At 40.1% G+C, this 23,855-nt stretch overlaps 1 protein-coding gene across 1 annotated transcript in view; it reads right to left on the minus strand.

Moving 5' to 3' along the window:
• Nucleotides 1-23,855, minus strand: part of tmtc2b (transmembrane O-mannosyltransferase targeting cadherins 2b) — an 83,371-nt gene that overhangs the window by 20,768 nt on the left and 38,748 nt on the right. The window contains exons 3-6 of the mRNA XM_085411620.1: nt 4,858-5,704; nt 3,224-3,338; nt 2,668-2,753; nt 915-1,099 (exon numbers count right to left, since the gene is read on the minus strand). Coding sequence (XP_085267746.1) covers nt 915-1,099; nt 2,668-2,753; nt 3,224-3,338; nt 4,858-5,704 — 1,233 coding nt within the window. The remainder of the gene's footprint in view (nt 1-914; nt 1,100-2,667; nt 2,754-3,223; nt 3,339-4,857; nt 5,705-23,855) is intronic.

A 23,855-nucleotide genomic window follows, 5' to 3' on the forward strand; every position in this document is an offset into this window, starting at 1 on the left:
ATGACAATATGAATACACAGCGTGGAATTGGGGGTCGCCAGAAGGCTGCTTCATACAGAGCTGAGCACAAAGGCTCTATCCTCAGTGTCACGGCTGTTAAGACAACTAGAGCCGTGTCGCTTGTTGACTTTAGCATGTATAATGTGTTGGTCCGGCAAGTCACCTCAGACTCGCTCAGAGTTTAAATGGCAGAAGGACCTGAAAGTATTTTATTGCTGAAGCAAATGTTGCGGTTAGAGGTCAGAGGAAGTGGGAATGCTCTGTTCCTCAAGGATGCCAACAATTTAGAAAGGCCTTTATTGAATCGGCCGTAGGACCGCTTCATTCCTGATTGAATCAGCAGCATCGGCGCGTATTTTCAATATAAATGTACAGCAAGTGGAAAACCAGTTACTTTAGCCAGCGCTGGAGGTCTTTTGGGGCATGAAAAAAAAAAAAAAAAAAAAAAAAAGAAACAGCCTGAGGAGTATCTGCACATACGCTTTGTCCCCTATGACTGAGACCATTTTGTAACATGTCCATATAAAAGTAAGCTTTTTTTTTTTGTTTCCCCAAAAGGCTGCTTGGGTAACTGCCTGCATTTCATCTCAGTTCACTGAGTTCGGTTCCAACATTTACATATGCAGAGGAGTACTGTTTCAACTCCCATGGTAGCAATGGATCTGTTTGTTAGACAAATATAAAAAACAAAGATGAGACAAAAAAAAGATTTATATTACTGCAAATGCAATTGAGACATTTCCTTTTCCTGTTTCAAGGGCGGGTTTTGGGGGGAATTCACATAAATAAAAAACAGTATTCTTGCCTCCACTTGGTGTATTTTATTGTATCCTTAACCTTTATTATGACATGCTATAAGGTTATTATTGCCTTAAATATGTTCTTAGCATACGAGATCTGCAATCTGTCATTACCTCCTGGTGTCCCTGTTCGTGGAGCAGCTTGCCCAGGTTGTACAGGCAGCTTGTGACTGAGCTCTTGTGGGCGTGAGGGTCCTTCAAATTCTCATCTGGGATATCAGCACAGGTCAGGAAAGTGCGTTTGGCCTCATCTAGGCGACCCTGATTCATCAGGATGATGCCTGTGTTCAAGTAGGCTGCTGTTGGGATCAAACGAAACACAAACAGAAAGCTTAGACTGTTCCTGTCGCTTCACTCGATCGATAAAAGCTCAGTGATAATTGTGCTTACAATGATAAACTGGCATCAGACGCTCCAGTCACAGTGATATAAAGTGATAAAGCACATAATATTGTAGCGTGGCTCATTTATCTGGGATCCAGGATTCCTTCTCCCAACAAAGTCCTTGTTTTTGCCTCTGTTGATTTGAAGCAACAGCTAAAAAAATCATTTTCATATGAATTTCATTAAACTACTGTTGATGCTTTTCCAGCTTTACTGTATGTTTGATATTTGCACACGTCCCGCGGGATACTTTGAATGTACGTTAAACTTTCTCTTGAACGGTCAAAGACGGCATCTACAGTAATGATCAATACGCAGCTGAAGGGTAATTAGTCTCTGTAGGCCTTCCTCTCTAAACAACTCCCTATCAAGTCTGGCTGCTGGAATAAATTAACTTGAAACAGAAGATCAATCAGGACATATCAAATCAAAAACAAATAGCTAGAAAAAACAACTCCTTTTTGTTTTTGTTTTTCCCTCCAACGTCCTTGAAAATCGTTATCCTGATGCTTATGTTCTACTCTTCACTCTTCCACCTTACAACAATTTTACCCATTCTGCTTATTGTTGTGCATTTGATGGTAAATATCTGAACCCTTTTCCCAACGACAGGCTGTGCAGACGATGGACGGCAGATAAGAAAAACAGAGACAAAGGAAAACTTTTCCAATTTCGTCAGCCTTCTAACAACTGATTCTTTCTCTCAAAAAAGTGACACAAATCAATAGTGCCTCATCAAAGGCACTATTGGGAGCTAACAGTTTGGCCCAGTTAGCTCCCAATTAGCCAGTGAGTAATAGTGTAACCTTGAAAAAACACACATTAGCTGTCACATTCTCATCCGCCTTCAAAACGTGTGCTGCTTAGGGTAATTAATTAACCTTGTTATCAGCGTTAACAGATTGGATAATTGCACGCTGAATGGAAATTTTCTAGTCTAACTGTGATCTTGATTAGGTGTATAATTAATCTGGGGAATAAAGGAAGAAACTTTCAGGATTGTCTGTTTATCTGTCATTGATTGATGCGCAGAACAACGGGGAGCTAATTTATTTCATGATCAGGTAAGAATGTGATTTACACTAATCAGGGAGCAAAAAGAAAAGAGGTGAAAATATAACAAAAGAAATGGATAAAACTGCGAGGAACTCGTGGTGAGAAGAAGAGACAAAGCAGAGGAGGACAGGACAATGGAGAGAAAAATAAGTAAATGTACAAAGCAAGAATAAAATAAACAGAAGCACCATGGCTTCAATCATAATAAATCACTTAATGTTTATGCTTTATCTGTGGACATATCAGGCTTTGAAAGCAGTCGCACAGCTGCACCGAAGGTTTAATTCAGCTGTACACACACTGGCCTTTGCCACCTCTTCCCTTCCCTTCACATAACCACAGCCAGTGTTCGCTGTTGCCTGGACACAGCACAACCACGACCACAAGTGCTGCAGATTGTCAATAAAAAAAGGAGAGCTGTACTTACAAGCCAGAGTTGGCCGGCTCCCAATGGCCAGCTTATAGTAGTGAAGTGCCTCTGAGAACTTGTTGCTCTCCTGTAGCAGCAAACCACTGGAGCAGACAAAGGAAAAGACAGTTCTGACAATTTAGAGCTTTAAAAACTCTAAAGAGGAGATCGTTTCAGTTTAAAGCCTCTGTTATGATTAAACACCAACATCAGCCAGCTGATAAATGTGAAGGGAACAGTTTCGCAAACCACAGACATTTGATCACACTGAGTACTGGCCGGTGTTTTGTGTTTTCCCCTCAGACTAAAACAGCATCATTAATAACGCTGTCAGGCGGACAGCGCCCCGGGGAATTGAAAACAAGACGGCACTTCCTCTCAGAGGAGCTCTGATCAATGTACACATGAGAAAGGAGAGTTTTTCCAATCATTCATTCACGTTTTAAGACAATGAGATGGTTATAAATGCACAGTAGCATCAACAGATTAAAAACAAACAAACAAATAAAAAATTTGGGGCCAATGTTTGACGAAAATATTGAATGCAACAATAAGTGTGATTAAAAACACTCACAGGTTATAGAGCATGTCAGCCATGTTGCTGCGGTAATACAGGGCATTTCTGTAAGCCTGCTCCGCCCCCTCCATCTTTCCCTGGCTCTTCAAGACATTTCCAAGGTTGCCCCATGCTGACGGGTTACGCAGGGTCACAAAAGAAAAGGTTAATCAAAAGAAAAAGAAAAAAGTTGGTGAATTATAACAGCAGGAGGAACATTTCTATGGCAAGTAATCATTTTCTTTTGTTATTCACAGCCTCATGCTGCCGTGGCTTCAGTGCCTTTTAACCTCTGAGGAGGACGTTGTTCTGCTGCAGCTGGCATACCAAGACAGTACTGCTGAAGAGAGATGGCACACCGGGGGAGCTTTGTGTATAAACCACCAGTTTTTCCAGTGTGTATGAAAAGAAGACCACCACAGCGCCATTGAATAGCTAACGGCATTAAATAGCAAAGAGCAGTAACTGACAGGAGATGTAAGGCTGCCAAGATGTTTTGTACATATTGTGCAGATACTCTGCAGTGTGGAAATACATCCAGAAAACATGAACTAAGTAATAAATACGAAGAGAAAAAGGTACAATAATGGGATTTAATGCTTAATGGCAGCGTGCAACATTAGCATCTCTTCAATTTGCTTTGGAATAATTTATAAAGTGTACAGTATTAAAAATAAAAGACTATTATGACTCAAGAGATGCGCCTAATGAGGTGCACGCTGCTCTAAATGTGTAAGAGTAGTACTTTTTAACCTTGAGGTATTATTCCATCTCCCCTCTCTAATACTCATTCAATAGGAAGATAAAATCCATTAACGGGTGGTTACACTGCTGTAATGTGCAGCGTTTAAAACACACAAGTGTCTAGGATAACAGGAAAAAAATAAAAGCTTTCTTCATTCACCTGCTCTGAATGCTCAGTGAAAAAAGTGTCGTAAACATTCTGTGTATTCACAATTTCACACTTTGTGTGTGTGTGTGTGTGTGTGTGTGTGTGTGTGTGTGTGTGTGTGTGTGTGTGTGTGTGTGTGTGTGTGTGTGTGTGTGTGTGTTTGTGTATGAGACTGGGCTCTTTTCTCATCTCATATTAACTTTATTGAATGTGAGTCGTGGACATTTCTGCTCCTTGGTTCGGCTGATGGCCTGCCAAAACAAACAGCTGTCATGCCTCAGCGCCGCTGCAGAATCTGAAAGGGAAATTAGCTAACACAACATGCCCTTCTGCTGCTTTGTGGGGCCCTGTCCTGCTTCTCCGTTCAGCAGCTCCAAGAGCTTCGGTTTGGATAAGAATCATTGTTTGATGACCTTTAATATGAAGCTTTAGAATATTTGATCTTTTACTAAAGGTGCCAGTCACAGATGGTGCCTTTCCAATTAAACAGATTGCATGCCGAGAATAAGAAAAGTGTCAGATCAAAAAGTACAGCTCTGTTGTATTCCTTAGAATAATACTAGACTCGTAAGAATATTGAGAGTTAAAATGTGTTATTTGAGTTATTCAGGATGATAGCAAACTAATGGACGGTGCACATAATCAAACCTCACCTAAATATTTGCTTTGAATTATTCAGACAAATAAATATAATGGTTGCATATAAAGTGTGTGTGATTTTACATGTTTACACATATACGAATAAAGGCACACATCTTACCTTTAGCAGGATTGACATAAATCCCTGACTTGTAGAGCATTTCTTCATTTTGCCAGTCCTGGTTCCTCAAAACTGTTTTGACACCAAAAAATAGAACCAGGGCTGCGCTGGAGTACACCAACATTGTTCTGGATGATCTGCGGCGTAGTCGGATGTAGAGGGACCTGATCCCCACTGCAACCAGCAGGCAAAAGCCCATACTCGGGATGTACAGTACTCGCTCGGCTATCACAAATCCCACATAGAAAAACAAGTTTGTGGCAGGTAGGAAAGGGATAGCCAAGAGGCCCAGTGAGAACACCACAACATTTTCAGTGGTAGGTAGCAGAGTCCTGCTCTCATAGTGCTTTTTGGTCCCATTTTGCGTATTATTTATGTGAGCATCCGTATTGGAATTGTTCACGTGCTCATAATCATTATAACTGTAACTGTGCCCATTACTGCTCCCATTTCTGCCATTGGTGTAATGGTGCACTTTGCCATTAGTGTCCTTTCCCCTCGGTGCATGATGTGTCCACAAGCCGAACCAAGCTAGCAACAACAGACCAGAATAGAAGACAACTGTATGAAAGTTCCTCCAGTCAGCAAGGCTCCTGATCAGAGGCACGGCATCCATCGACCAATCGAAACTTAGTGTGTCTGGGCAGAGGAGGAGCCAGAAGTTAACAGCAGGAAGGTAGAAGAAGGTCAGGGTCCTGGTGATGAGCGAGGGCGAGTCAGCTGCTGGGTTGTCAGAGTTGGAGAAGTTTGGAGGTTTGTTACCCATCCAGTAGAAGCGACAGGCCAATAGGAAGAATCCCCACGCTGCCAGCAGAAACACGTTCAGCAGCAGGTGGGCGTTCTTTCTCTGAAAGACAAAGAAAACCAAAAGCAGAGATTATACCGTCAATCTGCAGGAAAGGAAAGTAGGAAATGTTACAAAATATACTGCAAACATTAAAGGCTCACACTGCAACTGTTTTCTCAGTGACTGTACATTTGCGACTCTCGGACCTTTACTTTCACTTTGACCCAGACCAACGAGTGGAAGAACAGAATCGCTGCTTCGACTACAGACGCAGCGAGTCATCGGAAAGTGAATGATTCAATAACCATTCCTAAAGCGTTGACTAAACGGAGCAGCTTTGAAATGTGTTTCATCAAAATCTTCAGTTGTGCCCAGTGTGTGCTTGCACAGAAAGCTGTGAAATAAAAGCAATTACGTTTTGTGACACCTTTTTCCCTTCTTTGAACTTCATGCCTTCCAAGAGGAGGAACACCACATAAAGTTTTATTAAAGCCAGAACATTAACACTGTGTCAGTTTGGGAATTTTTCAAAATAAAGGTGACCTTGCATCCTAATGTTCTATTTATGGCCTCTGCAGACATAACAAAATAAACACAACTACATAAACTCCATTCATCGTGTTACAGGCTTAATATTAAACACTTTCCCAAATGTTGTGTGGAAATGCCGATGCAATATTTATAGCGTGTTTGGTTGTTTAATCATTTGCTGGCACAGCGTTGAAGAATTACTGGCTCTGTTTCTCCACGAGCCTGTTCCAAAGTTAGGACCAACCGACCTTTTTTAATGTGCTAATGTTGGAAAGTCTAACTTAAAAAAACATGTTTGTGTCCTACAGCAGAAACCTGTACACGGCCTCGAAATAAAATGAATGAAAAACTGAAAATATTATTTCACGCCCCAAACGCACATAATATAGATCATCAAAATATGATCTATTGGCTGATAGCTCACCCAAAGAGTCTCAGCCACCTGCATATAAATCACCAGGGCATCATTGATGCTGTAATCCAATTATTTAAGCTGAAACCCAAGGCAATCCTGAACCCACAGTGAATGTGATCTTTCTCCATCTCCACATGCCAAAGGGGATGATGATGTCTCATCTGTGATCATAGACATCATGCCACCACTGCTTAGGGGTTGTACTATTGATTTTCTCGCCTGTCCGTTGTCATTTCAGATTGTATCTGTGAAGAAAGGCTTCAGTAACCTCTGGGGACAGCTGTTGTCTGCTAATGATCACTGCAAATACAAAGAGCTGTCGCTGCCACACAAAGGCAGCAGGAAATTAGGCTTAAAACACAGCAGGCGACACCATGGAAATGATCTACAGACGAAAAATATCACATTCAGCGCATCGAGATGGAGAGGGTGAATATAAAAGACTCGTACATAAAAAGCAAACCAACAGAAGTACTTTGTAACAACTCCCACTGGTGTGATACAGTGAAGAGTTAAATAAATCAACTCCCAAATGGCTTCTTTCACCTTATGCAACAACAACAACACACACTCGCAGCTGAATATTGGATATATTATTCAAAACAGTTTGGGGAAATATCACAAGAATGAAAAAAAAGATCTCACATAAGGTCAGCTCTGTCAAACCCTTCACCGGAGGCCTGACATCAACCCCCAGCGATTCAGTATTTTGTGGGGATGTGCCAGGATATGCCACTGTTGGATAAGTCGTTTAGGCGCTTGGCAACAAAAGGTCAGATCCAGACCACAGTTTCTCATTAATCTGAGCAACTGTTGAAAGCGTTATGGTCAGCTCCCTGTGGAAATCCAGGGCAGACGGTAGGATGAAGACAAATTTTCATTAGATGCTATTAAATGACATCAAATTAGGGAAATGAAACAATAAGTCGCTGTGCAGGATCCTAATAGATGAACCACTCAAGTGAAACAAAAATCAATCTAGTTTAGATTTTATGTTGAAAGGCTAGACAAATTCATAAAAAGCAATGACAATTATTTTGACCTAACCACCTGTCTGTGGTAAGGTCAAAATAAAGGTTAGAAGGTCTAGTAAAGAAAAAAAGAAACTATCTATGATCTGCTCGCTGCTGGACGAAGCACAGAACTGGTCAAAATAAAACATAAAACAATGAAATGAGACAGATCCTCAAATATGCAAATATGAAGCTACAGCTAGCAGCTGATTGGCCTAAATTAAACCTAAAAAATAAAACAGCTTTTTAAATTTTATTTTAAACAAATCAAACAAGTGAGAAGTGTTAACTGGGGAGCTTTAGAGTCAGCATGAGATGTATCACCTTTGCACAGAACCAAAGGCTTTTACTTTGTCAGTCATTGTGCCATTAGTTCATATTTGCTGCAAAGACATGATACATGGTATCATTACCTCTGCAAGAAGTCCCAAAAATGAACATGTCGATACCAGTCAGAATAACCTGTCTGTCTCATGATAAGTTCTTAGCGAGCTGCACACTGCACATGTGAATGAATTACATGCTTTTTGGCTTTGGGTAGCACTGAAAATCAGATGCACTTATACATATAGCAGTCAATGATTGCCCCACAGCCCAGATTTAAAAGCTGTCATCTGAACTTCGTATGAACTCTTCTTTTCCCCGGCACTTTTAATCATCTCTAAAATCACAGAAGCTGTGTCCAGTTTTGAATCTAAGCAGGTGAGCAGGAACCCTGCAAAGAAATGAAGTGGACTGAAATGGTCTTTGAGGCCCAGCGGCTGTACTTTGAGCAGACTTTAACAGAGAGGCTTGCTGAGCAGTGTTAATACATCTCAATGACTGCTTCAGGGAGATCCAGCTGGGATTTATGAGGATCTTTGACAGACTCTTTAGATGACTCTGGTTTAAGCAAATCTTAACAAGACGCTACCAAGCTGCAAACTTAAAGCACTGCAGGAGAAACAGGAAGAAAAGCTCCGTCTGTTTTTGACAGATCGTTCAAATCTGAGAGTCCTCGGTCACGGCGCCCGATTCGTACAACAATCGAATGTCCTCTGAGGTGGTTTCAGTGCTGTTAATGAATTATGCTGTAAAAAAAAAAAAATCCTATAAAAACGGTAATATTCCGGCAGCTGGGGCGCCAAAATAATACCAGAAAATAACAGAAAATAACTTTCCCATGAAAATACGGTTATTTTCAGTAATGACAATACAGTTTGTTGCCCTAATTTTGCATGGGATTTTGCCTTTTTCAAGTGCTTTTAAACATTAAATTAGGAACAATTTAATGTGATTAAACAATGAAATTACCTATAAACAAGGTCAATGAATGCAGCAATATGAATAATAATACGTAAATGTACAGAAATACACAGTTGGTTTAAATAACAATGGATTGCATTCATATAGCGCTTTATGAGACCCTCAAAGCGCTTTACAATTCTACTTTATAATTCCCCTCTGGTCATCACCAGTAGGCGGTAGGTGAAGTGTCTTGCCCGAGGACACAACGACCGAGAGTGTCCGAGCCGGGGCTCGAACCGGCAACCTTCTGATTACAAGACGAACTCCCAACTCTTGAGCCACAATCGCCCTAAATAACAATAATAATAATTATTATTTGATGTAAAAAAAAGTTTATACGAATCATTTTATATATTTTTCCATAGAATTACATTTAACAGTTCAATCTTTCAAATAACGGACAAATATTTGTGAAATTATGATGCATTTGTGAATGTATTTTATCTAAATATGCTCATGTACAGACAGATACATTTACAAAACAAGAAAATTATACTTTATTACATTTAGAGTGATTTAACGTTAATTTACATTTGAAATATAGAATCAGTCTATTTATGTGAATTTAATGATATTCTAGAAGAACAGTACAAAACTGTAAAATACTTTTATATCACGATTTTTTTTACAGTGTACTTTTCTGCAAATAATTTTTGTTCTTGGCGTGATGCAGATCGCTGTCTACTGGACAATGAAGTGGCAACTATGTTTCAGTTCAGTCCATATTCACCTGTGACAGCCCTAAATTCTAATCATTCGTACCTGGAAATGTGACAAACAGATATGCCTCGACTCTTCCCAGAGAGCAGCTAACACTCAGACACCTCCTCCTTAACCACGTCCATATGCCAGTGCTGCAGACTGAGGCGGTGTTTCATGCAAATTCTTGTGCTGCACTGAGGTTCAACTTTTTCTATGCATATCGAAGTCTTCGGGCAGCACCCAAAACATAAAACAGCCCTTTGATTTTGCTTCAGTACACATTTGTAACTCCATTACTCCTCCTGGCATACTTCACCAAATGCACTGACCTTTAAAAAAATATATAAGTGGCAAAAGAAAAAAATGTGAAAAGGTATATATTCTGGGACATGAACCCCGTCGCTATAATCTCTGGAATAAACAAACATGTGCATCCTCTATACTATGCCTCCAGTTAAAAACATCTACTGTTCAAAGGCATAAGTTCAATTACTACCAGGCAACGGCTCCCAGGGCGCTACGGCTCTATTATGCAGGAAAACCAAGGCGTTCCCGCTTTGTGTCTTTTGTCAATAATCCAGTTTAGTCTGAAATAGGTGGTTGAGCACAACCCTGTAGGAGGCATGGGGCAGTGTTTTTTTCTTCTCTTTTGTGTTTTAGCAGCAATCAGCTGAGAACTGAAACAATTTAGGCTTTATAAGGCATGCGTGTGAATAAAATATCCTTGGAGATAAAATGCAAAACAGGCCAATTACAGAATCCCTGTTTGTGCTTGCCTTTTTCCATGTCTCCACTTTGATTAGGTTCATTTGACTGAGAAGAAAACTCAATCAGGTTTTTTCTTTTAAACATCCATTTAGTTTTGTGAATGAAGGTTTGTGGCAAAAAAGTGGAAAGACCTCAGGGAGAAATTTAATTAATTTGTTTGGAGAAAAACGCTCTTTTCTCAAGGTACACACAAGCCTTTTTTTGCATTTGGTAAATGGGCATTATTCTATCGCGCAAGAGAATAAAAGAAAAAAAAATCAATCACACAACACATATAGGTAGCCCATCAAAATGCAGCGCTGTGACTGGCTTTCACTTCAGCGAGCACCTAACTGAAAATCCAGTGAAAGAAGTGGCATGTCTGACCTATCCCCACCTCTTCATCATTACTGAGATCAATTGTCTGCAGAAGGCCTTTCATCAAGATCCTGCCTCACATTGATAGACTTATAATGAAAGAAAAAATGAGCTCAGGGTACCAATCAGTGAGTATTACCTCTGTCACACGCATGTGCACACACACACTCCCAGAAAGCTCGAATTTAGTACGAGTCCCTAAAAAGTCTGCATAAACCTTTCTGCAGGCTTGATGGATACATCCTGTGCTCGTGCCTTTGATCTTTAACTGCTGGATCAACTAATCAAGCTTGTGGTTGATGGACCACAAATTTACCATCTATCTCTCTGCTGCTGCAGCTGCTGTGCTCTCCCTTTGTTAGACAGACTTTGGGTGTAAAACATGATAGTTAGCAAGTAAGACAAGATACGAGCCTGTCCATTTCCTAACAGTGTGTTATGGATCACCAACAGATGGCTGATGATAAAGCTCAATTAGCGGCTCGCAATTTTCTCTCACATGTGCACCAACTGTTTTATTTTATTATTTATTTAACCCTTTTATTTTATTCTATAGTAAAGAAATATAATAAATGTTTGTTTTTTATGCTCTTTGGCTTTTACGTTTAAAGTTACATCCGTGGCTCATTTTCAAACTCCTCCACAACTACAAATTTTTGGTGACTGTTAAATTACTTAGGGGCAATGTACATTGAAATGTATTGTAAGATATAACAAGTTAGTTGGATCAAGCTGCGGACTTGATCTGAGAAAGACAAGTGCAACTGTGTAGCATGAACAGTAATTTCAATGCAATTCTATTCTATTTATGCAGCGTCAAATCACAACAACAGTCGCCTCAAGGTGCTTTATATTGTAAGGTAGACCCTACAATAATACATACAGAGAAAAACCCAACAATCATATGACCCCCTATGAACAAGCACAAGCACATGAACAACAGTGGGAAGGAAAAACTCCCTTTTAACAGGAAGAAACCTCCAGCAGAACCAGGCTCAGGGAGGGGCGGGGCCATCTGCTGCGACGTCTATTAACACATAGTGAGTGAGAAAGGTGACTGAAGAAGAAATACTCCATGCATCAATTTACCTGTAAAACGGAGACTCTGTTTTATGGCTGCCTGATAATCACTGTAATACTGGTCAGTACTAAGATGATGATTAGTATTATTCAAAACACGTGGAGTACATTGCAGTGAGAGAGATATGTTTGTAATGAAGAAGGAGGTAAGACAAAGTGGGAAGGAGGCCTACAGGAGGGGAATCCCACCACACTACTGATCAAAGACACTGACATGTTAAATGTGAAAATAACATTTTCATTTGTAAGTTCTGTGGTATCACCTGCTGTGGAAAAACCTGGAATTTATATGATGAAAGCAAGCAAATGTGAGCAAGAATATTTCCAACTAATACATGACAAAATATGCCAGTTCACGCTCTCTCGGTCAGCCTTTATTAACCATAATCACTGCAGCAACATGGGATCCATTTCTCTCAAAACCATTAAGTGAACATTCCAGCCTCGCTCACTCTGTTTCTAACTGAGCCGCTTTAAAGGCCCTTACTGTAAAAGGCTAAAACATGTCATGCTTTCATGCTGCAATCAGAGGTCAGACAGAGTCACTCTCTCCCATTTATTCTGTCATCAACTGCAATCAGACATCTATAGATTTGTAATGGCACAGAGAAGGTGAACCTTATTCTGTACAATCAGAGGGAGCAGCTGAGAGGATGAAATCTACACGTAAAGGGAGGAAGGTACTGTTTGTATCCACGAGGAGGATGACAAACTTGCTGAATGAAGAAACAAAATTTCATTTCATTCACTAACTTCTGCCATTTTGCATTTGTGAAGTTTGTGAAGTTTTTCCCAGTTTATTTGCTGGGTCACATCTGAGAAACAAAGAATGAAACGACTCTAAAATCACCTTCTATACTCTGTATACACACTGGAAAAGGCAAAATGGTCAGACTGCCCAAACAATAAGAACATAATGACAATGGAAAACCAAAGTGGACTCAAAGCCTTAACGTTTCACAGACAATATTTATTGAGTGAAACCAAAGAAATGGTTTGAAAAATAAACCGACTGTTCCCGATTTCTGGGCTTTCGTTTCCCATATTTATTTGTACTGCAAGGGCCAACCAGACTATGTGACCGCTACTGCAGATTCGCTGCGACAAGATGCTGATTCAAGCTTGAAGGGGGGGAATTTTTTTGTTGCTGGAGGGAGACGTGTGTGTGCCCCGCGCTGCTTACAGTACAAGTTCGAAACTTTAAAGATAAATGAAAAAAAAGTAAAAATGTTGCCAGTTGTGTCCAGACTAGATTTATTCTGTACATGCTTGGATTCTCTCTCATTACTATGCATTTGGGAGATCAGAGCCATTGTGTTGTTGGGTTTAGAGCGGCAGTAAGCTCCTACGGTGCATGAATGAATGACTCAAAGCCAGAGCAGGGTCCAAATCTAAGCAGATAGACTGTCGGAGGAATGTCACATGCTGGTTGTAGAAATTGCATTCTTCCTTCTGTCAACCACTTTCTGAACCACTCTGTCTGGTGTGTCCTGTTACAGTTGCCCACAGAAATAGTGACAGCATGTCATTTGTTACTGTGAATACTGGCCAGTAATAAGCATGAGAGAAGCCGAGTAAAGTAAAAAAACAAAAAGATGACTTGTTGTGTAATAATGATGAAGAGTTGACACAAAATAAAAAGCAATTAAAAATGAATCTGAGCTGAATCATCAGTTGGTTTTGACGGCTGTTTGTGAGTCTCGCTCCTTTCACACATTTCCATTAATCTGACAGTATTTGAATCAGCTTTATGTCTGAATGAGCACCTTGCTCCTGACTGAAACCCTCATATTGCACTGCTACACTCACATATCATCATTTTAAACAAAAGTGCACGCCGTTTTCTTAAATGGGAAGGGCACAAAACTACGTCTGTTTAGAATAGAATAGAATAGAATAGAATAAACCTTTATTATCCCATAGATGAGAAATGTGGGTGTTATACAGCTCTTATAGCAAGGGGTACATCAAATATAAAATGAAGGAACAAAGTGGTGCTATATACATAAGCAACTGAAATTTGCATATACAGATAACAATGTACAGAAATATGTATATATTTATAAAATATGTATAAATGTATGTATGAGCACACATCAGTGATTGACATTGAACTGGGCATTTTTAGCTTGTTAGGCAAATGTGTAAACCACTGCACTATGGAGCTCTGTTTATATTACTACTACTACAAATGCTTTGTCATAGTTTTCCAGTGTTTTTTAGCCTTTTTTAATGTCGTGTTTTTACAGTGAGTCTTAGGGGAAATTCAATATGTTAGAATTTTTTTTAATTTATTAAATGTAAATGTATTATTTAATTTAAACTATCCTCACTGCCGTGGAGACACTATGGGAGGGTGTGCTTTGCCCATTTTCCTCCTCAGGCACTGTTTCAGGTGTTACAGTCAGACCTTCTCCTTCTTTTTAGCAGTGCAGGGTTCATTCTTCTCTCAGCACTGTCTGCACTCTACCCAAAGGTGAAACTGTTTGCGTTGATTTAGAATAATTTTTATTCACTGACATACCACAGTAAATATGCTCATGTGCACATTTCTTGAACACAACAGTAATTTTGTGTGTGCACTTATTTGTTTCATTGAGTACAAACATTTCTACACATTAGAAAAAGGAAAATCTTGGAGTGAGACTCCTGCTCTCAGTCGGCCACAGAAACACTTCAAAATGCTCTTTGAGAAAAGACAAAAAGCAACGAACAAACAAGCACAAAAAAAGAAAATCGACCCATTTCAAACATGTCGGCACCAACAATAATCTACAGACATCAAAGAGTGCACAACAGACACACACCTCATTGGCCTGAGTACACAAAGACGGCTCCAAAAATCACCGTTTATGTTGCGTTCACTACGATAGTGAACTCTATCACAGTGAAAGACATATTCAGTGAAGGGCAGATTAACTATGACACTCACAAGTAACGACTTTTTTAAGAAGCAGGAGAGCAGGACACCGTTCAAAGGGAAAGACTGGGGTTGTGATGAGTACAGTCACCAGACCTTAACTGAGTGATTCAGCTCATTGTTTCACACAATTCACAGAATGCGTCATCTGGTGAGATTACCAATGAGTCGGGGAGTGACAGAAAAATTCACAGATGTGCTGGCACAGAAACCAGGCAGGTCTGACATCTCTTTTGCAATAAAAGGATTTAAGATATTACATATTTTACAGCTAAGTTAACACGTTCTAAAGGTATCTTTAATCCATTGAAGCCTCAATACAAATCACATCGTTGAAGAGGCTTCGTCTCACAATCTGAACCCATGTTTACAACTGATGGATTGTTCAATGTGGCTTGGCTTTACCACTGCAACAATCAATCCAGTGTGTCATTACAGAGAAACTAGAACTGGGTGTGGGCCAGATTCCATCCACACCAAACGGAGGACTGAATGTTTAAGGACAAAAAAAACCTGCAACTCAGCAGCTAAACAAGAAGGAACGGGAGATTATTAGAGAGAACAGCCAGAAATGAGGGGCAAACAGCTGAAGAGCAACACTTGGCTGCGTTAGCATGCCCAACAAGCTGCATGTGCTTAATCACAAGTTCAGCACACTGGAAGAAAATTTCCTGGCTCCACATGAAACTCTTTGTTTCAATACTAGCTGAGCATATAATCTGAGAGGAGAACAGCAGCTCTAAACGGACATAATTAGATCAAAAAAGAGAGAAAAGTTTACTGGAGTAGTTTGGGAGTGAAAAGCTGAAACAATCAGTTCTTCAGACTCCAAAATGTCATCTTTATGGATGAATTTCACCTATAGTTTTATCTTATAACGTTAGTGCAGATAAAACACTATTAATTTGGTCTTATATGCAGGTGTGTGACTTTTAATGCAACATGACTTTGAGGATGAGGAAAACCCCCAAACCCTAAAAGAAAACATGATTTGCATGGTTTGAAAATGCCCAGAGGGATCCTTCATGACTGACTGATTTGATGAGTTCAACATCACCAGCTTGGTGTATTCCTAAATAGCATCCAGTGATTGAAGTCTCATGGGTAGCGACAGGCCATCCAGCAGAAGTATCTCACACAGACTCTACATCCTAAATTATCTTCAGTAGACCCGGGGTCTTTGTCTTTGTCCCTTGGCTGTTGCATCCATTACCATCGCTCTTCTTTAACACTTCTAACACATTCCAGCCCTCTTCCTCTTTTGCAGATGCACAGTTTCTCATCAGTTCTTGTCCATCTTACTTGGAACGCCCACGCTGATAATCCTAAATTTGGACCTCATGTCATTTGTTTCTCCTGCTTCAGTTTGTGTACAGTGGCAAGCTGCCCAGGTTATGCATGTGAATGATTTTATTTATGGCAGCAGTTTAAAGTTTCCTGGATATCTGATTACACTTGTTTTGATTAGACTTCCTAAAAGCTGTATTTACTGTACTAAGAATACAAACAACTCACTTGAGAAAATTTCCCAGGAGTACTGTAAACCTGCCACATCACTCTGAGCCATTCCACATTTTATATTTTGACTGTGATTTGATTGTTTTGCATAACCATACCTCACAAAACCTCTGAAAACAAAGCGCTTTTGTAAACAACTATATTATATGTAAAACTGAGGGGTGTAATTTTTGGTGACCATTTTCAATTTCCCTAATTAAATTAAACGACACTGAGTCAAGCGTTTCAAAGAGAGGCAAAAACAAGAATATACATGAGATGACAGGGCTGCGCTAGTCCATTTATATCGGCACGTTAGCTGGAAGTCTAGATGAAATGTAATTCTGACTGACTCATTTTATATGCCAGTTGATTTGCTGAGACCATAAAAGGATCCTTAAATAGGAGCCACGGATAAAAACTGAAACAAGCAGTACTGAAACTATAGTTTGCAAAACTTTAAAGTCTCAGTCAGCCTTACTGTACTGTATCTAAAGAAGGAGCCAGCTCACTTTAAATGCTGACTAAACATTAAAAACAAACAAACAAATACACTGAAGTTAATTACATCACTGCGACTCCCTGTAATACGTCTGGCTGAATAAATTATTCCTTGTGAAAGCTTAATGATTTTGGGGAAACAGAAGGAACAGTAAATCCATACACATCTCCATCAAGACTGAAGGATAGAGTAGGACACTGGTGCTGTGGGACGTTCCTTTTTAGAGCCGAGGTCTTACATAACAACCGCTATCGATTCGGAGACGTGCCGGCTACAAAAAGAACAAATGGTTTTCAGCAAGAAGCGAGGAAAGGGACAGTGTGAAATATTTCAAGCCCCATGCACTGTTTCACATCTGTTTTTATACCAGCATGAATCTTTTGCTTTTTTGTTTTTGTCAGCATAGTCAGGGCCACGATATTGGCTGTCGCTGGCAACGAGCCTGTCAGGTTCACTTATGTTTAATGATCGGTACGCTGAGCCAAAGCCAGCCAAAGTCAGGTTCCATCACTGTGGTAGCACTTGCACTGTTTTAGCCTGAAGTGAAAGATATTCAAGGGCTGAAAGCCCGCCTCAGTAGTACGTGTGTGGAATTTATCTCATATTGCACTGCTAGCATGTGAGCTGTTTTTTGGCGTTAGACAAGGTATCAGCAAACACTTCCAGCATTTTTTTTTAAAATAAGAATTCTGACTTTTGATTAAATGTGTTGGCATCACTGAGTTGGATGAGAACATCTATGAGAATGTTAACAAAACCAAAATGAAATTTCAGCAAGTGGTTAACTTGGAATAAGATGTCAAGGTTCAAGTCAAAGCTAACACAGTTAGCCCTTCTAAAGCTCAGCTGGTAACATTTTGTTTGTTTTTAATTTTCTTACTGTTTGAGATCAAATGATGTTTTTCCCAATGTATTACTCTCTCCTGGTTAACATTTAAGCTAACCATTTCTTTATTTTAGTCCTTATGCTGAGCTAAGCTAATATAATTGCAGGTGTATAATAACAACAACAATCTTATAAAAGCAGTTCATGTCTTTAATTAAATACTATTTCCCCCAAATGTCCAACTAACATCATAAATTATGCAGCCTAAGCACTAATCCTGGTTTTCTATGAATGTGTTTACATTATCTATGCTTCCGATTAACCGTCTCCCAATCAAGACCAGAAGTGGGGATGTATTTCCCCACGTGAGAAGCAGGTGGGTGAGGGCAGGGGGCACTAGCTGAGCCCACCAGGCTCCATCTATCACACTGTGACAGGAGCCATTAGAGCATGGAGGAGCATCTGTGGAGCCTCAGTTAAAATGTGTGGGGTGGGCTGTGTTTCTAATGCACAGCAAGGGTATGTATGGATGTCACATTTGTATACAGGCTCTATAAGTTTCATACACAAACTGGCATGTAGACACGCACTACACGTGTACATGCTGTATGTGTGCACGGACCTCACATCTCCCACATGCGCCTCCAGTCTCATGAGGTCAAGTCTCGCTGAACCCACCACCTGCACAACACCTGAGCACTCAGTCCAAGAAAACTTTCACCCTTCAGACATGTTCCATCCATGCACACACGCCTTATGCTTGTGCACTTACCATACAAGCGTGAACAGAAAACAAAGAGGTGAGGAAAAAATGATGCTTGTGATTTTGACAATCGCTAAGGGCCAGCTGGGTCTCATCCTAGATTTAGAAATGACTTTCCAGTGGTCTCGTTGTCAGATATTGAAAGTGACTGCAGAGGACTGTCTCATGTTTCTTTTAAAGATGTAGCTGAACTCTTGTGCACTTGGGAGTTGCTATGGCTTGTGCAATATTGACATGACATCACCAAGACAATTCCTCTTTATCCATTTTACACTCTTAAAGCATCAGATTCCGACACCGTAGCTTCAAAGGATTGCTCTTGACACAGTCGTATCAGTGGTGTCGGGGCCTTAAGAACTCAGGCGCATAAAATGCTCATACAGCATACTTTCAGGAAGGTGAAAAAACATCAAGACTGTGTTTTTGGTTAAATAAGGACATGTTTAATATGGCCATGATTCAAAGAGAAGAAAAATGGGCCCTTAAATAAAAAGAAAGGCATTTCATGAAGGAGAAGTATATGTCCTAACAGGTCCTGTTTTTCTCCACTGTTAGAACTTGCAAACAGGCCAGTTTCACTGTCTTCAATTGTCTAAACATGTATTTTATTGGTGAGCTAACAAAGAAAGAGCACCAGGTCCCAAGAACAAACACTTTATTGCATTATTCTATGGAATAAATTCGTCAGATCACATTAAAAAGCATTCCTTCCTCAGCTAAATTAGGACACTTAATTGCGTTTCAGTATCTCTTATTGAAAATGAGCCTATTAGCTAACACTGTGCAGGAAATAGTCTCATAAAAAGTACGTTTTTCCACATAAACTGTGGTTACACCAAACATGCGCCACTGCCAACTATGCTACATTTGAATGCTATAAACTCATTGCCTTTGGAGTAGCAGGACACATAGCAACACATGGCCATAAAAGCTTTAATCAGGCACAAAGCAACTGGTGTGTATCAACACTGTAAAGGTCAACATGAGTAAACAATTTAATGACGGTTTTTCTTTTTTTTTTCTAGTATTAGGAGACATCACACGTCTTAGAAAGAACTAATTAGCAGCCAAGGTAGGCACAAGGCAGTAGTGACAGATATTAACACAGTAAGTGTTGGTACAGTCAACAGTAATCGCACACAGGCTAATGACTGCACGGAGGAAAAGTAAGTGGGGGAAGGCGAGATTCTTCAAAGAAACATGTCAAACTGTAAGTTCGACATTTTCACAACCGCTTATCCAATGTTACATTCTGGAGGTGAGGGCGATGGGACGAGGGGTACGCCTGCAGATACCATGAATCTGGCATCAACGCTCATGCAACACCTGTTGTTGTTGTTTTTTTATTACCGTCTGCACCTATTGTTTCCCTCTAATCTCTTTCATTGTCTTTCTTTCAGAGCAGCGAGCAATATAAGCAGAAAGAGTCCTACACTTTGATTTCATTCCAAATGCAACATGTGTGAAACATTCAATGTTCACAATGCAAATAAATCAAATTCATGAACAATAATTGAATTTAAACATTAGGTTTTCTCTCTTTACAGATTTTTTTTATGCACATTGCAAAAATATGCTTATCAACCCTTGCAACTTCCAGCTTTAGCAGCAATAGCCTATTTTCTTGTATGAAAGTGGGTAACCAATAGTAATTGTGTGGATGCCTCAAAGGGCATCCACACTATTGAGTTCCTGTTTCTCTTTATTCTTGATCTTCAAGTTGCTTCCGTACGTTTTTCGGCGTTCAAATCTTAAAAAATTCTGCTCTTTCTTGCTATGACTTTTGGTGCTCATAACTTCTATACTTTTTGAGATGTTGAATTTTTTTTGCAATATTTTTTGCCCATTTCTTCCACATTATCAGTGGGGTCACTGATTTTCCTTGTTGGGTTGACCTAGGTTTTAGCTCAGTGAGATGAACAGCCGTCCTCAGACTGGGAGGCCCGGGTTCAAATCCCGCTTATGGCAGCATTTCATTCAGTTAACAGTTAAACTTTTTTAACTCTTTTCAGCAAAATTTTCAGTTTTTTCTGCTGTTTTCAGAAAAAAAACTTTTCTGCAGAAATTCTGCTCATTCACCTCTTCTGCAAAATTTTCAGCCTTTTCACCTCTTATCAGCACAATTCTCAGCAGCTTCTGCTCATTTCAGCACCTCTTCTTTGTGAGAATGAGTTTGGCTCAGTGAGATGAGTAGCTTCCTTGAGACCAGGAGGGCCAGGTTTGAATCCTGCTCACGGCAAAACTTTTCATCACTTTTCAGAAAAAATTTCTCCGTCTTTACCCCTTTCAGTAGAATTTTTGGCTTTTCACCACTTTTCAGCAAAAATTTCTGCTTCTTCACTTGTTTTCAGCAGAATTTTCAGTTCTTCACCGCCATACAATTTTTTGCAACTTTTCATCTTTTTCAGCTATTTTCAGCTGACAGCTTCAGCGTTACGGCATCCACACAGCATTTTCGCAGGAAATGCAAATTTTTCTAGTTGAATTACAAATATGCATACCCCCTTTTTCCACATCCAGAGTTTTACAGCAGTTAATATGTCCTGAATTTCATTTTAGTTCCAAACTAAAGTCACTGGAACAGCTTCTATACAAAAAGCCTGGGAGAAAGAACTGTTTTATTTGGGGGACAAAAGTACAGGAGGAGACGATCTGTGAACATGCACGATCAGAAAGGAAGTATATTATGAGGCTCAGAGAAAAAGACACTAGTAGCTCTAGTTTTACATATTGCATCATATGCACATAATTCTCATGCACCCAGATCTGTTATGCAAATTTCAACACATTACGAGAAAAAAAAAATCAGTCAAGATAATACCCATGCATTAGCTCCTGCCTCTGATTTGTATGCAGAGAGTCTGCAGTCAAAGTCTCGATGAGATGAGTTATGAACCTACATGGAATTACAGTGACGCCGAGTTTCGACTGCCTGCACTCTTTAAACTGCACACAGAAGCCGCAACGACACAAAGGGAGATTTGCAGCAGATATAAAACTCTAATGTAATTGACTGTGCGCCACAATCAGATAAGCAACACTAAATGTCAAATGACTCCAGCTGAGTGGAGCTTGGCGATAAAATATATAGTGCCCATTACGGCGTGTCAGTCATTCACCGAGCCCGCCTCTTTAACCTGAATGAAGAATAGTTCCTTGAAATCAAACGTGGAAAAAGCCAGGACAGGCTGACAGATCCTCTCTCTTGCATTTTATGCCTAGTTTCCCTCTTATCACAGAATATTAATGTGCCACTGTGGGTACTTAGCAGCCAGATTTTCAGCACCTGATAAATCTCAACCCGCAATTTAAAGCGCAAACTGTATTTATTTTCACTGCGATCGTCATTTGCAACGCTGTATACAATTTAAATTTCATATGGGCGGCTGAAGGCTCAACTCGCCCTGAGGAATAAGTCCCCCTCGCGTACCATTACTCAAAGTGACTGCCTCGCTCCACGGAGAGAGAGACAAATGTACACGGTGCAGTAATGAACTGTTTGCCATTTGGGTAAGCGATTGGGTCACGAGACTCGCATACATACGTACTCACGAGAATACAGTACTGCAGCATTTCATCACAGACGTTCATATAAGAAGGAAACGTCTCGAGTTAACATGATTGAAGTGATGATGACAGGTCTCTGGCTGTTCTTGCTTTTATGTTGTCTGTGGTGTGACTAAATGATATGCTACGATAATGATGGTTGTCAGCTAAAGTTAGGAAAATCAAGCAAACTCACTTCCAAAAAATATGCTTTTTTTTACAGTCTTGCCTCAAAAAAACTTTGTTTTCCCCGTGTGCCTGACAGCCCACAGCTCCTTATTTGTCTCCTCAATGCACAATAACCCACTGCGACCTGACTTCTCTTTGTCTTGCAAAGATCTGTTATTTTTTCATACCAGTTTTAAGCTGTTTTGACTTTGAGTGACTGAGCACCCGTGACACTGCTTTAAAGAAAGGTGATCTGATTGATGCAAACACCACGAGGATACTCGGGCAAAGTTTACTGTTAATAAATTGCATACTTTTAAGTGGCTTTGCAATTCTTGAAAAACAACTGCAAGACAATCTTTGAAGCAAATGACAGATGTGACTTGTATTCTGTTATGACAGCTACAGTAGAAATAAACACTTTAGTACTGAGAAAAGCTGACACACCACACCACACCCATTGTAGCAGCATTACACAGGCGTGTCCTCTTTTATAGAGCTGATAAAAAACCTTGTATTTCGATTTTACACGTCTCTGACTGGCTCAGCACCAATAAGACAAAGTAACAGCAATGGGACGGACGGCCTTTATTTGTCATTTCCTGCAAAAACAAAGAAACATGCTGCAGACAAATCTTAACACTTCTCTTTTTAATTTTGCAACCTTGTTTACTTCAAAGAAATACATGACTCTTATTCTATTTTAATATCTGTAAAAAGCTTAAAACATTTTTATGTAAAGCACTTTGGCAACACACCGAGCTACAGAAGCTACGCTGGATGAGCAGCGCAGCAGCAGAGCATATCTGACCCCGGTGATGTTTGCCAATTTAGCTGCCATGATGGCAAACCATGAAAGACATCTATAGGGCCTGCACTGTGCCAGAACTGTAACTATGTTCCAGTGGATTTTGTTTTCCTGCAAAGACAATTGGATCAGCAGGGTTTTTGGACTTTCAATCAAAAGTAGAAAAACTGTCAGCTTTGAGGCATCATCTCCTGCAGCCCTTTTGGCCCCGTTTCCTTTCTGGTCTAGCCATGCCTGACAAGCCATTAGCAGGTCTGTCCGCCTGCCGCAATGGATGGGCAATATTCCAGACAACACCGGGAGTCTGATAAGGCTTAAATCATGAGAGGACAGCTTGGACATGAAGCTAGAGTCCCGCAACCATCATTTTTAGACTATGCTGCACACTAAAAAGGAGAGGCTTCTCATTTTCTTCGTTGCTTTTTATCGTTTCATCTGTCTGTCTTATGTTTTACATACGGCCTTGCTGACCACAGTCCCTCCTTACCACACAGCATTTCCAAAAGAAAGATCCCCTTTCATTGGCTCCTCTGGAACACTTTTGTCACATCTGTGCACATGTCTCATTGAATTTGTGATGATGGGTAGGGATTCAGGGATGTCACAGGAAGTAGACAGCAAATAGTAAATACTTCTGACAGGAGCTGTTGGGGGAAAAGGGCTTCTTAATGGCTGGATGCTTCAAAGGCGACAAGAAAATATAAAATGACCATCGCTTTTTGTTATCTTAGCTGTTTCTCCTGAAAAATATTTTCATTTCCATCTCTTTTTATCGCTGCACGCCATCTGAATACACAAACACACACACACACACACACACAGAAAAATGGAGAAAACCTCCAATGTCCATTGCATAAAAACAGCCCACTTGTGAGAGGATTAGTAATTTGCAATTTAAACATAAGAGGAGCACTGAGTGATCCTTCTGAATCGCTGCACAAAGAGACGATATGGAAGGGGGCAGCCCAGTTCAGATTAAACATGGACTTCACTTTTAAAAGGCTTACCTTGTTTTGCAAACATGAATG

This window comes from Rhamphochromis longiceps, linkage group LG7 (assembly GCF_057381845.1).
Source record: "Rhamphochromis longiceps isolate RC_006_pf linkage group LG7, R_longiceps_female_GT1.1, whole genome shotgun sequence".
Taxonomy (NCBI): domain Eukaryota; kingdom Metazoa; phylum Chordata; class Actinopteri; order Cichliformes; family Cichlidae; genus Rhamphochromis; species Rhamphochromis longiceps.